At 43.2% G+C, this 13304-nt stretch overlaps 1 protein-coding gene across 1 annotated transcript in view; it reads left to right on the forward strand.

The window, feature by feature from the left end:
• The window catches only part of LOC134612677 (telomerase protein component 1-like), a 44704-nt gene that overhangs the window by 24773 nt on the left and 6627 nt on the right, over positions 1–13304 (forward strand). Inside the window, exons 4-10 of the mRNA XM_063457096.1 lie at positions 2913–3237; positions 4354–4472; positions 4702–4948; positions 5084–5192; positions 5361–5497; positions 8772–8969; positions 9326–9538. Of these exons, the coding sequence (XP_063313166.1) occupies positions 2913–3237; positions 4354–4472; positions 4702–4948; positions 5084–5192; positions 5361–5497; positions 8772–8969; positions 9326–9538 (1348 nt within the window). The remainder of the gene's footprint in view (positions 1–2912; positions 3238–4353; positions 4473–4701; positions 4949–5083; positions 5193–5360; positions 5498–8771; positions 8970–9325; positions 9539–13304) is intronic.

The following is a 13304-nucleotide window of genomic DNA, read 5'->3' on the forward strand; positions in this document are numbered from 1 at the left end:
ACACACACTGTGTGCAGCACTGGCGTTAGTTCATATGGCAGATCATATGGGTGGGGCATTGTGATGTCACATGGGGGGGCGGCAAATTTATATTTTGTCTAGGGCGTCAAAAATCCTTGCACCGGCTCTGATCCTGGGCAGGTGCACCAGTCTACTGGTGACCCACAGGAGGGGAGTTCACTGATTGCACTGCACTCTCCTCCTGCCCAGACCCGTCTTGACCGCAGTGCAAGTGCCCTCTGCCCTCTGCCCCTAATTTACAGTGGCTCACACTCACAACAAGCAGTGCCTGGAGCCCTTTGCAGAGACGGAAACAAAGAGGTTCTGCGGCAGCTGGCCGTCCTGCAAGCATTACATTAAACAGCTGTTCCCCATGCAGCCACAGGTGGCCTTGTGCTGGGAGACTGTGATTACTCTTCACTTCCTCCCAGCCTACAGAGCAGTGCATGGGGGAGAGAGAGGAGGAGGCATGATTTAATCTTACAATAAATCCTCTAAGCAAACCTTTATAAATTTGGGGGGATCAGCTCTGTTTCCACAGTTTATTGGTGTCTGATGTCTGTATTAATATTGAGGGATGTCTAAGTAGTAACGTCAGTGTGTGTCAGCAGGGCCAGCCGTTGGGGTGGGCAAGCTGTGCGGTCACGCAGGGTGCCATGACAACAGAGGCACCCGGCGGCCAACACAGCTCACAAGTTGGGTACACCAGCATATTTAATTTAAACGATTCGCTGGTGGTCCACTGGTGCGCACCAGCAGTAGGTGCAGTCAGATCATATCCTCTCCCTCGTGGTTCCAGCGCTCAGTTAGTGAGTCAGAGCACAGGCTCAGAGATTCTCAGCCTGTGCTCTGACAACATTGAAAGTCAGAGCCGTGAACGAGCGGGTATGGCAAAGAGCTACTGATTAGCATAACATCAATATCCGTTATAAAGCCAGAAAAAGGTGGGCATGGATGGTGAACTGATTTGGTGGCGCAATGGGCCACTTGACTGGTTTTGCCCCTAAGGCTGCCAGCCCTCCCCTGCTGGTGGGGGTACATGCTGTAAGGTCTCCCTCTCCTCTAGCACCTCTGCCTTGTTCGTTGGAGACAAGCCCTCACTGTGAGGCTGGTGGGAGGTCAGGTTAGTGTGCCTCTGCTCGATTACTTGCCTTCTCCTATTGCCATCTGACCGGTCCTCGGTCTCCTGCTGCTGGCGAGTGTCTCGCTGCTGCCACCCTTTTACTTGGGATGTCTGTGCCTGCAACCGTGCGGTCTCGTTTGGGTGTGTATGTGGCTTGATGGCAGGTACTGCCCTAGTGCTCTCCGGGAACATAAGGGCTTCCAGCTTGTCCCAGAAAGCCTGGAAGGCCCTGTCCAGCCGGTGCCCTATGTCTTGCTGCTCGCTGTGAGTACAGGGGGAGCATGCGGTCTCCGCCATTTTAGGTGTAGTGCCATCGCTTGTTGTAGGACCCTGTGTCTCCTCAGCTTTCTCGCCGGGTCGTGCCAGGGTCTCTCGAGGGTAGACCGGGATAACCCCCACCGGTCCAGAGGGGGGGGAACGAGGGTCTGGTCTCCGCTTGCCAGCTGTGGGGGTCAGCGGGGGAGCGGCCGTCTCCCTTGCGCCGACCACGCGTGTAGGCCTCATAGGTAGGGCAGGTGGTGTATACCAGTTCTGTCGTTTGGGTGGCATAGTTGTGTGCCCCTTGATGTCACCTGCCGGTTGGTAGCCTTTTTGGGCCGATTAGGTCCCGTTTAGGTGGTTTAATTCAGCTTAATTGTTGCTGCAGGGCAGGAGCTAACCAGGTCTGCGTCCTCTCCCTGCAGCGGTCAGGCCCCGCCCCTAATTAACATTTTTAACAATTGTTCCTGTAAATGAACACAAATGTAGCTCCCTCTAGTAGCTTCCCACACGTCTCCCTAATAGGTTTCATTTAAATATTACTCCAGCATCTACAGTAAATAATAACAGCATTCTTTTCAGGATGGTGTAATTAGAACATGAATGTAGCATTTTATCTGATGTTGTCATTTAGAAAATTTTAAAGTGGATTTGGAGTTTTGGTTTGACAGACATGAACATTCATTTGGAAATAAGTATGACAATAAGGCTGAAATCAATAATAATGTTAAGGCAGAGATCTTGTAGAAGAGTGTTGTGGTAGCATAATTTACTGCAATAATAATGTTAAATAACAAGTTTGTGTTAGATGGGGGAAGGGTGGATATAATTATAGTTTAAGAGGTTTGGGAATTCCTTTTACCATAATTCTGTTATTTGAAATCTTAAAGGGACACTATAGTCACCAGAACAACTACAGCTTATTGAATTTGTTCTGGTGAGTAGAATCATTACCTTCAGGCTTTTTGCTGTAAATACTGTCTTTTCAGAGAAAATGCAGTGTTTACATTACAGCCTAGTGATAACTTCACTGGCCACTCCTTAGATGGCTGTTAGAGATCCTTCCTGGGTCATGGCTGCCTAAAATGCATCCAAACATTGAGTATCTCCTCCCTCTGCATGCAGACACTGAACTTTCCTCATAGAGATTCATTGATTCAATTCATCTCTATGAGGAGATGCTGATTGGCCAGGGCTGTGTTTGAATCATGCTGGTTCTGCCCCTGATCTGCCTCCTTGTCAGTCTCAGCCAATCCTATGGGGAAGCATTGTGATTGGATCAGGCCATCACTTCTGATGATGTCAGCAGACTACTTGTTTTTTTGAGGCAGACAGGGCAGAGCCTTGAATACAGTAAGATTTTTACTATATTTATAGAGGCATGAGGGGCCCGGGGTGCTCGATGGTGGTGTTAACACTATAGGGTCAGGAATACATGTTTGTGTTCCTAAGCATACAGTGATCCTTTAACTCTTGAAAGTGTAGTGGTTTTTTGTTGTTGTTCTTTACATCCTGTTTTTGTTTGCTCTAGTGCTGGTTGGGTTCCTAGTGTTAGTGAGATCCCTGAAGACATTATGGAGCAGTACTCCTGGATCAATGGCATGTCTGTAACGGGTTCAGAGATACTTCACGGGGCTTACAGAAATCGTAATCCCAATGCTGCTTTCTGCCTGCGGGATCCTTCTTATTTAGACCAAGTGGCTCTGCATGAACTGCCTCGATATCAGGAGGAAGGTTGGAGCGCACTAATGTTGCAATCGCTGAAGGAGCAGGTGTGCAAACGTTTTCCTGAAGAGCAGATTCTGAAATATAAGTGCCAAGTACTGGGCACGGATACAAGTACTGGAATAGATAAGGTAACCATCTAATGGTAACTGTTCAGAATTCAGATCAAGAATTAAGGTGGCAAAGTATTTACTAACATGCAAAATGTAAAGTCTTGGACTTTTTATTCCAGATTACCTTCACATATCTTTTACTAATTTCCATGCTTTTCTGACATTACTATTGTTACAGTTGTCTTTAGTACAGATGTATGATACTGCACATGCCCAGTACAGTAGTAGAAGCCCAATATGAGAACAACTCTAGAGTCAATACTTGTCAATATCTAACTAATTTGTAATGAGCATACTACAAACTAGAGTGGTGTGGTCATCACAAATTGGTTACATATTGACACATATTTTGAGGGGGTGGTTAGGAGAAACTCACACAAATGTAGTAGCTGCTGGTTTAATATCGGGATCATTATGTTGACACATATGTTTTGAGCGCCTGATTCACAGATTTACCCATTAAGTAATGGGGAAGTACTGCTTATGTGAGTGTAGGGACCATCATACCTATGAATATACAGTGCTTTTCTGTTGGCTTCAGTTGGAAGTTAAATTAACACTTCAAATACCTAAATCACTTTAGCTTGCTGAAGTGCTTTACACCCTCTTGGCTGTCAATCAGAAAACTGGTCCTGAAACTTCCTGGTTTGTTTAGCTCAGTAGAGCTAAATACAAGATTCAGTCAATTGCACAAAGCACCTGCCTTGCAAACACTTCCCACTGAGCTGCATTGAGATTACTGTATTTGAAGTCTTGGCTCATGGAAAAGTGGGAATGGTTTGCTCGGGCTTCTGACCCATTTCATTGCTTCAGACAAGAGATCTGCTGCTTTTTCACGCTGTTTTAGAAATACCCCTAATTTAAAAGTGCATAATAAAAGGCATGCATGTTTTCATTGGGAATATATCTACTAAGTAGAGATTTTATTTGGGCAGTGTAGTGTCCCTTTAAGAATTGGCTTTAGATTGCTGCAGAAATCTGAGTAACCTAGTATAGCGAATGGGTAGTGAAACTCACATGGTGGGTTCATCTAGCACTGAGTACATCATTACATGGTAATTATTAATCAGGTGTTGACAGGAGATTGCAGAGAACCACATAGAGTATGTTAACATATTTTTACTGTCTGATTAGGTTAAGCTGGGCTTTTCTGATGACTTTGGTTCTTGGATTCTGCGTTTCCTACAAGCAAGGATCCTTGAGACATTCTCGGGTGACTCAGAGGTTTTGTCAACGAAAGAGAAACCTTCTTGGTAAGCTGGAAGTAGAAGTAAACCTCGATGATCTTTTTGTCATACTGTTTGTTAGATTTGCAATTGCAAAAAAAGAGGTCCCTTAATTGTTTAATTTCACAAATTATTATTATTATTATTATTATGCTTGTTTAATGTTGTAACTTTTTCATATTGATCAATGACATGTCTTTTAAAAAAATATCAAATATCATGTCTTTAAGAGTTCTTCCCACGATTCTGTCCTTAGGGAACAGATTGAGAGTACTCAGCATCAGTTGTTCCTGTGGCAGAAACAGGAGGTTTTCCTTGGTAGGAATCCTGAGATTCAAAGGATCCTTGATTTCCTACAGATGAAGATGACTGCACAACAGCAGCAACATAAAGGGTCAGAAGAAGGTGATAAAAATCATACGATTCGACTTTATCAGGTGATAGCAGAGCCTGGTTTAGGAAAATCCTCTCTGTTAACAGAATGCATTAACAGAGCACTTCAGGTGAGTTACATCATTTCCTGGAAATAGCAGATAATGTTAGTGCTGGTCTTGCATCTAGAAGCAAGTTCTACTTGAATATCTGTAAACTCACACACACACATATATATAATTATCGGGATCACTTGTCACCCACAGCTTCCACACTGCACAGTATTTTACCATTTTGTTGGCTGCTGTTCCTCTTCAGTACAAATTTCCAACATTATGATTCGCCTGTGTTATCATCTTTTGCCACCTGGACAAGGTAAGAAGTGTCCAAAGCCAGCATGGCCCATTTTAATGGGGAATAACTTGTTTATCATAGCAGGAATGTTCACCATTATGGGATAGTCTTTTGGTCACTTTATCTCACTGTATCATTTATTGTTAGCCTTTTTGTTATTACACTTCATCAGCTCTATTTTGTGTTTAGATCGCGATGATGCCCTGCAGAGGCTGAATAACTGTTTGAGAAATGAAGACATGAAAGAGATTTTAAAGGATCTTTTGGCTTTATTTCCCAGTTATCAAGACAAGGCTCTATATATATTTATTGATGCTATAAATCAGGTACATTTGGTGACCTATATATGCAGGTCAATGCCACAAGCATAAAGTCAAAATCTGTGTAAACAACTATGGCCATGGTTTGGGTGGAATCTCTGGCAGGTACCTCTGTTTCACTTTTCTAAGTTTCCTCGATTCCTCTGCTTACAGAAGGGTCTACCAAACCAAAAGAAATTCAAATTATATTGATTAAACTTCTTTACAATGTAATCATTAGTGTAGGACACACCTATACTTATGTACCATGAAGCAGTGGTGAGTGTGACGGACCGACTGCACCCAGTCCAGGTACCTCCGTCAATCGCAGCTTCCTAGTATTTGTGAGTACCATAATCACTGCACTGGAACACCATAACCACCGTAGACCCCACGAACCGCCGCAGCTTGGTTGGGGTCTCGCCGTCCTCCACCCACCCCGGACCCAAGACCAGGATCCAGCTTCCAGTGGGTAGACCTCTCCTAGTCCAGAGAGCATAGCAGGAACAGGGAACAAACCGCAGCACTTCTGCCCACAGTCGCCGTGGCTTGACTGGGGCCCTGGAACCGCTCCTTCCTGGAACCGAATGGGAAATTAGCTCTAGTCCTTACGAGGACTTTCCCCGTTGACACCCAGGTGGACCTTGTTGGGAACAGGGACACAAACTTCCAAACCAATAACAACACATTTACAATGTAAGGTACTCCGACACAAGGCAAACAATCCCTCTCCTCTGCTTGGGAGATACTTGAGTTAATTACTGTATCAACTCAATTATCTCCAGGCAGACAAAAAAACACATTTCTAAAAAGTCCCAAAAGTACCCCAAAACACAACACATCCCCTGGTAGCCATGATCTGGGTGAATAACATATCCAAAAATCACCCAGATCAGAGCAGGGGTTCAGGATTTTCCTGGAAGTCATAGTTTTGACCAACCGTGCACATAGTCCTATGGTCCTATGCCCAAAACAGTTCCAGGGAAATCAGTGCTAACAGTCGGTCAAGTTTGGTAGTCTTTTACAGGTTTCCCTGCAGGGCCCATAGTCTGTGGGCAGGAGGCTGGCAAGCAGGCTCCTCCAGGAGCTTGTGGCACACTCACTTGGGGAGTGGAGTTTGTCACAGTGAGCTTATACACAAACTGGTCATATGGTGTAACTAAATCCCATTATTTCTTTGCTTAAAGGGCCAGTATAAGCACCCAAACCACTTAATCTCATTGAAGTGATCCACATTCTGCAGACAGCCATTAGAGGTGCTTCTGTAGAAATAGCTGAGTGAAACTTGGCTATTTCTATCAGATGGTCTCAATGAGACTGATTGGTGCATTGAACCATTTTGCTACGCATGTGCACTACACTTCTAATGCTTTCCAATGGGACAGGTGTACTGAAACTATTTTTGTATGTATGTGTGTATTGCTTGCTAAATGTGTAGTTATTATGTTCTGGGTGTACCCCCAATTTCTTTGTTTTTTTGGGGTATGGGGGTTTAAACATTTGTTTATTGCAGAGATAAGGAGGATTACAATATACATGAAATGTAGCTTCAGTATCAAAACTCTTATATAGAAGTGTATTAAAAGTAATTTTGTTTGAGAACAAAATCAAACCAAAAACATAAAATGTAAAACAAAGTACCATGTCATACATTCATATGGACGGTTGGTGTTCTGGAATACGATCATGAAGAAGCAAGAATATAGGAATAATGGCCTGACAGCCAAGAGGGCTGGACATGTTCTTTGAGAGCTCCGGCAAAACTGAGCTTAACTTAGGCTTTAATTACCTAAAATCGTGTCACTTGCAGCCTTATACAAAGATGGTTAACTGCTGAACTGAGTGGGAACCTGAGGAAACAAATCACCGGTACAAATCAGCTAGCCGTGTTATCGCTGTCGGAACATGTGGCCTTGCAAGTGCTGTGGCCTGGAGACTGGGGACGGCGGCTGATTCCCTGACACGGGAAACACTCTGCACAACTACTCACCTGATGCCACGCAGCCCCCCCTTTTGGACTGGTGGGGGATATCCCGGTCCCACGGAGGAAGCTTACCACTCTGCAACCGCAATATCACCTACAGAAACGAAGCCCTCATGGCAAAACCAAAATGGCCGCTGCGCCTCTTCCACCACAGTCTCGAGAGAGCTTTGAGATGCAGAGAGAGATTTGAGGCTCGATTTGATCAACTCTGCGAGGAGTTTTGGATGCGCATCTCCCACCTTCCTCCCTCCCATGCATCACTTGCTCAACCGGAGACTGTGGAGAAAGCTGAGACAGCGGACCACCAAGCCTGCACTGCACACCTGGAGGTTTGTCCTACAAGCTGCCAAACCAAACGAAGGGCTCTTCGTCCTTCTTACCGCCCTAAGGCCCATGGTCCTGCCAGGAAGAGACAGAGGGTACACAGATACCTGACGCTAGCTCACCATTAAGCTTGTGCTTCCACCGACGATGTACCCAGGATTTGCTTAAATCACAGGCACGTGCCATGGTGGCCTGACACAGAGGTGGACTCTATATGGTGACCTATTCAGGGTATCGGATGATCCCCTGATGGCAAACACTAAGCCTGTACAACAACTACCATCTTGTTTTTATTATGTGTTTTTCTCCTCTATTTCTGATTTCTGTTTTCTAGTTTCTCCCCTAATCCTTTTTGAACAATGCCTAGTACCCAGTGGTATCAATACTACTTTTATCTGACGGTCTAGCCAGACTGAATTATTTCACCTCTGAAACTCTCCATCTGAGAGGCTTTCTCTGCCTGTGAGTTCCATACTCTTTCTTAGGTCATGAGGACTCATTTAGGAACCACTGCTCTATACTATCACAATAGAAACTGAAACAGATTTTAGTAGGCAATAGGGACATATGGGGAAAATCCATTAATTATTTAATGCATTATAGATTTCCTAGAAACGGCCAATATGACCCAAAAAATGTTGTCACAAACTGCAATCTAAAATACTTGAAGCAATTGGTTTGAATGGAATAAGTATATATATATATATATATATATATATATATATATATATATATATATATATTTATTTATTTGTTGGCTTAATTTCTCCATGCTGCTCCATGTTGGCTTAATTTCTCCATGCTGCGCCATGTTGGCTTAATTTCTCCATGTTTCTGTTATGGTTTTTGTCATGTTTTGTATCTTACTAACCATTCTAAATTTGATGAACACATGTACTTTCACAACCATAAAAAAAAAGAATCATTTTTATTATTGACCTGGGCATTTACTAGAGCTGGTACCTCAAAGCTTTATTTCTTCTTTGTCTCCAGCTGTCTGTACCATATGATGCCTCAGATCTCTTGTCCTGGCTGAGCACTGAGGAGGTTTTGCCCCCTTTCTGCAGGTGTGTTATCAGCAGCACCCAAAATTCAGTTTCCTCAGGCTCATCATACATCATGCACCTGGAACCTCTTTCCCTGGAATCTGCACAAAACCTGGCAGTCATGTACCTATCTCGCTATACCAAGGTGACAGTGTGCTTTAAATGTTGAGGCACAGGGAAAGTCAATGGAGGAAAAAAAGATCAAGAATAGGGAAATATATAAAATAGTGGGAAGATAAAAACACTAATCAGATGATGAGAAAAAAGAATCAGAAAAAGACACTTTTGAAAACTGATATACAATAGTGACCAAAGCCTGGGAAACTGATCTGAATTTCTTGATATTGGTAACTAGATAAAGAGATTCTGATTACTGCTGAAAATAGTTCATCACAATAGTATAGAGAAGGGAAATTTTATTTAGTCAGCAAAACAAGTGAACATTTTCAATAAATCAATTATATAGTATTGAAAACACTGTCTTTCATCTGTGGTGTGCAGGAACTGAGCTCAAAGCAGCTCCACCTGCTACTTCAGAAGACTTCTTCCCAGAATCCTCTATGGCTTACCATGGCTTGTGAAGAGCTACGTGTTTTTGGGGAGTTTAAGATGCTCACGCAGAAGATTGCTGGATTTCCTGACACACTACAAGGATTATTAGAAAATATTATCCAAAGGCTTGTCCAGGAAGACCAGAGTGCCCGAGTTAAGGAGGTGAAAAGACAGCTACATTTGCCTATGTAACATATACACACGCTGTTTGCACACTATGTTATAGTGCAGGTTTATAAGCAATGTAACTATTTTGCTGCAAATGGATAAGGAAACATGCTTTGAGTGTATGTATGTGCAGTATATTATATATATTTCCTGACCAATTCTACACGGCAGCATTTACTCTTGGGTAGCTCCTCCCCTCACAGCAGAAAGGACAGGAAACAGAACTCTGAAACTGGTATATATCGATCCTCCCCCTACCCATCAGGCAGTCTTTTTTCCTGTCCTTCACAAGCAGTTTGGAAGGAGTCTGCTTCTGCAGGCCAAGGTTTTCTTTTATGCTCACCAGGCTATATTTTTGTAGCCATGCCAGGGTTCAGCCTCTAAGCCCTGAAGACCCAGCAATACGCACTAAGATGAAAAGCTGCTACCCTGGGTACCCCCTTTAGTGACCCAAACTCTCCCTGAAGGGGATGAAAATGGTCCACTGCATGCCAGGGTTCAGCCTCTTATCCCTGAAGACCCAGCAACAGGCCAGCTTGGGTACCCCCTAAAGGGATGTATGTGATCTACTGTATGCATGAAGCCCAGCAAACAGCATACCGGGAAGAGTTTCCAGCCTGGGTACTTGCTTCAGCATCCAGGGGTCTGTCTCTTGGAAGTAATGACAGTTGTCCACTGCATATATGAGGCCCAGTTGAGTCTAAGCTTTTATCCCTGAAGACCCAGCAAACGGTACATGTGTAGGAGTTACCAGCCTGGGTACCTCCTTCAGCAATCAGGAGTCTAACCCATAACTCTCCCTGAAGGGTTGACAGCGGTACACTGCTTACATGAGGCCCAACAGAGTTGTGACTGCCGGGGTATACCTATTATTTGTGTTCCACCTTGTATGGTGATGATGAATGGCATATGGGGTACAGATGGAAGCCTATAGTTTAAACAGTTTAGGCTGTCAGTTGTTCAAATCCCCATTTTCCGCTGAAACTCAGTCCTGCAACGGTTCAGGTGAGTGCATTAGTAGTTTGGATTAAAACTAGTATAGGCACCTGGGTCTCTGTTCTTTCAGTCCCTCCCAGCTGCTTATTTTAGGCTTCCTTCTAACAAATAGGTCACATTTAGGAGATTTGTGTGGTGAGCATTTTAGGTAAGTTTATATTGTTTGGTGCAGGTATATGTACCCAAAAGAGTGCTGTTGATACAAGTATGCATTGGGCAAAGTAGTGCTGATAATGCAAAAAGAGTGCTGATAATACAAGGAGGCATTGTGCAAAGGAGTGCTGATAATGCAATGAGACGCTATGAAAAAGAGTGCTAATAATGGATATCCTGGCTGTACAAAGTCTGCTGGAATTCCACAGCCTGGGGTCAGAGGAATATCCAAGGTAAGAGAACCTTCCTGGGTGTCTGTTTGAAGTACACATATGTAAATGACAGGTTTTGAAAAACCTAGCTCCAAGGCCACACACACACTTGTTTCTATCAAGGTATGTGGCATTGATTGCTGTTATCTGTGCATTATCACAAATAAGCAGGCCTTTGCAGACATTGGAAGAATATGCTGCACAGGAGACCACCGGGCCTCAGTATCTGTACATGAACTGGTGGTGATACAGCATCGGTATGTTTCCACTACATGCTCTAATGTATGAACAGTGTGTGTCCGGTATATGCTCTAGGTATGAGTTGCTATGAGGACACGGCCTCAGTATTTGTATCCACTATATGCTCTAGGTATGGGTTACTGTGGGGACATAGCCTCAGTGTAGGTGTCCGCTATATGCTCTGTGTATGAGTTACTGTGAGGACACTGCCTCAGTATGTTTATCCACTATATGCTCTATGTATGAGTTACTGTGAGGACACTGCCTCAGTATATTTATCCACTATATGCTCTATGTATGAGTTACTGTGAGGACACTGCCTCAGTATATTTATCCACTATATGCTCTATGTATGAGTTACTGTGAGGACACTCTCAGTATATTTATCCACTATATGCTCTCTATAGGAGTTACTATGAGAACACAGCCTCAGTGTATGTATCCACTATATGCTCTATGTATGAGTTACTGTGAGAACACAGCCTCAGTGTATGTATCCACTATATGCTCTATGTATGAGTTACTATGAGAACACGGCCTCAGTGTATGTATCCTCTATATGCTCTATGTATGAGTTACTATTAGAACACAGCCTAAGTATATGTATCCTCTATATGCTCTATGTATGCGTTACTATTAGAACACAGCCTAAGTATATGTATCCACTATATGCTCTATGTATGAGTTACTGTGTGTACACAGCCTCAGTATAGGCACGGCATCAGTGTATGTATCCACTATATGCTCTATGTCAGGGGTAGGCGGCCTTCGGCGCTCCGGGTGTTGTGGACTGCATCCCCCATAGTGCTCTTACACCCATAATGCTGGCGGAGCATCGTGGAGGGTGTGGAGGGTTGGGGTGCCGAGGGTTGCCTATGCCTGCTCTATGTGTTAGTTGCTGTGCGAGCACAGCCTAGGTATATGTACCCACTATGGGCTCTGTGTGAGTTACTATAAAGATGCTCTGTGTGTGAGTTGCTGTGGGGACACAGCCTTAGTATTTGTACCCACTATATTGGCTGTGTATGAGTTGATCTGAAGACTCTGCCTCAGTGTGTGTTCTTTATATGCTCTAAGTCGCTGTGAAAACTCAGCCTCAGTATATGTCCTCTACATGCTCTATATGAGACATTGCTTCAGTGTATCTGTTCCCTATGTGATTGATGTATTAGTGGAAACACAATATGTGTGAATGATATAGGGCACATCCGCTATATGAATCCAAGCTAATACTGGTTCTATGTCGGTTGTGAGTCGCAACCTCAGTATATATGACTGGTGTAATATGTGCATGAAGTTCGGTTAGAACACAGCCTCAATTTAGCTCATTCATATAATCTTAATATGTGTACAGGCATAGTGTCACTGTATATAGCAGAGGTAGGCTATGTATGATTTCTGTTTAAACAGACTCCGTATATGTAACTGATATATCTGTGCATAAGGTGTTGTTAGAAACTCTCACAATGTATGTGATTCATATAATCTGTATGCAGGTTGGTATTATTATATAACCCCAATTTATATACGGCATTGGTAGATTTAGTATATACGAATGATCTAAGGTCTGTTTTGCGCTGAAATGTAGCACTGCCCAGTTCTAGCAAATACTAATGCACTAGTAACTGGATAAGTAATTATTGCCTACTGTGGATTTTCTATTTCAATTTTTTAAATGAAGTATATAAGGGAACATACTGCTGTTGGCTTTGTATTAGATTCCTTCTCCCACAGGTGTTTCAGGATAAGCAATTAACACATTTTTATCACTTCAGGTAGATTGCAGGTGTTACTGAACCTGTCTGAGTGCCTCTCCCAGGAGAGAAGGAGACCTGATTTTCCAAAATGAAGCATGGTACTGTTTCACGGAATCAATGTTAATTATTTTTATTTTTTTGTGGGTGCACATCTATGTAATTATTCATGAGACAATAGATTTTCTATTACCAGGTATCCTCTCCTCTCTGTCCAAGATAGGGAATGTTTTTTTAATTGGTGACAGTGTTTTACCTTTAGATATATGCTGATTACTAATTCACAGCTAAGTAGATCATACTAGTTGCAAAAGTACAAATTGGGCTAATTGATCTCACAAGTAGGTAACGCTGAAGCCATTACCTGATTTAAAAGCTGTTAATATTGTTTTTTTCTCTCACCTG

Source organism: Pelobates fuscus, chromosome 5, assembly GCF_036172605.1.
Source record: "Pelobates fuscus isolate aPelFus1 chromosome 5, aPelFus1.pri, whole genome shotgun sequence".
In the NCBI taxonomy this organism is placed as follows: domain Eukaryota; kingdom Metazoa; phylum Chordata; class Amphibia; order Anura; family Pelobatidae; genus Pelobates; species Pelobates fuscus.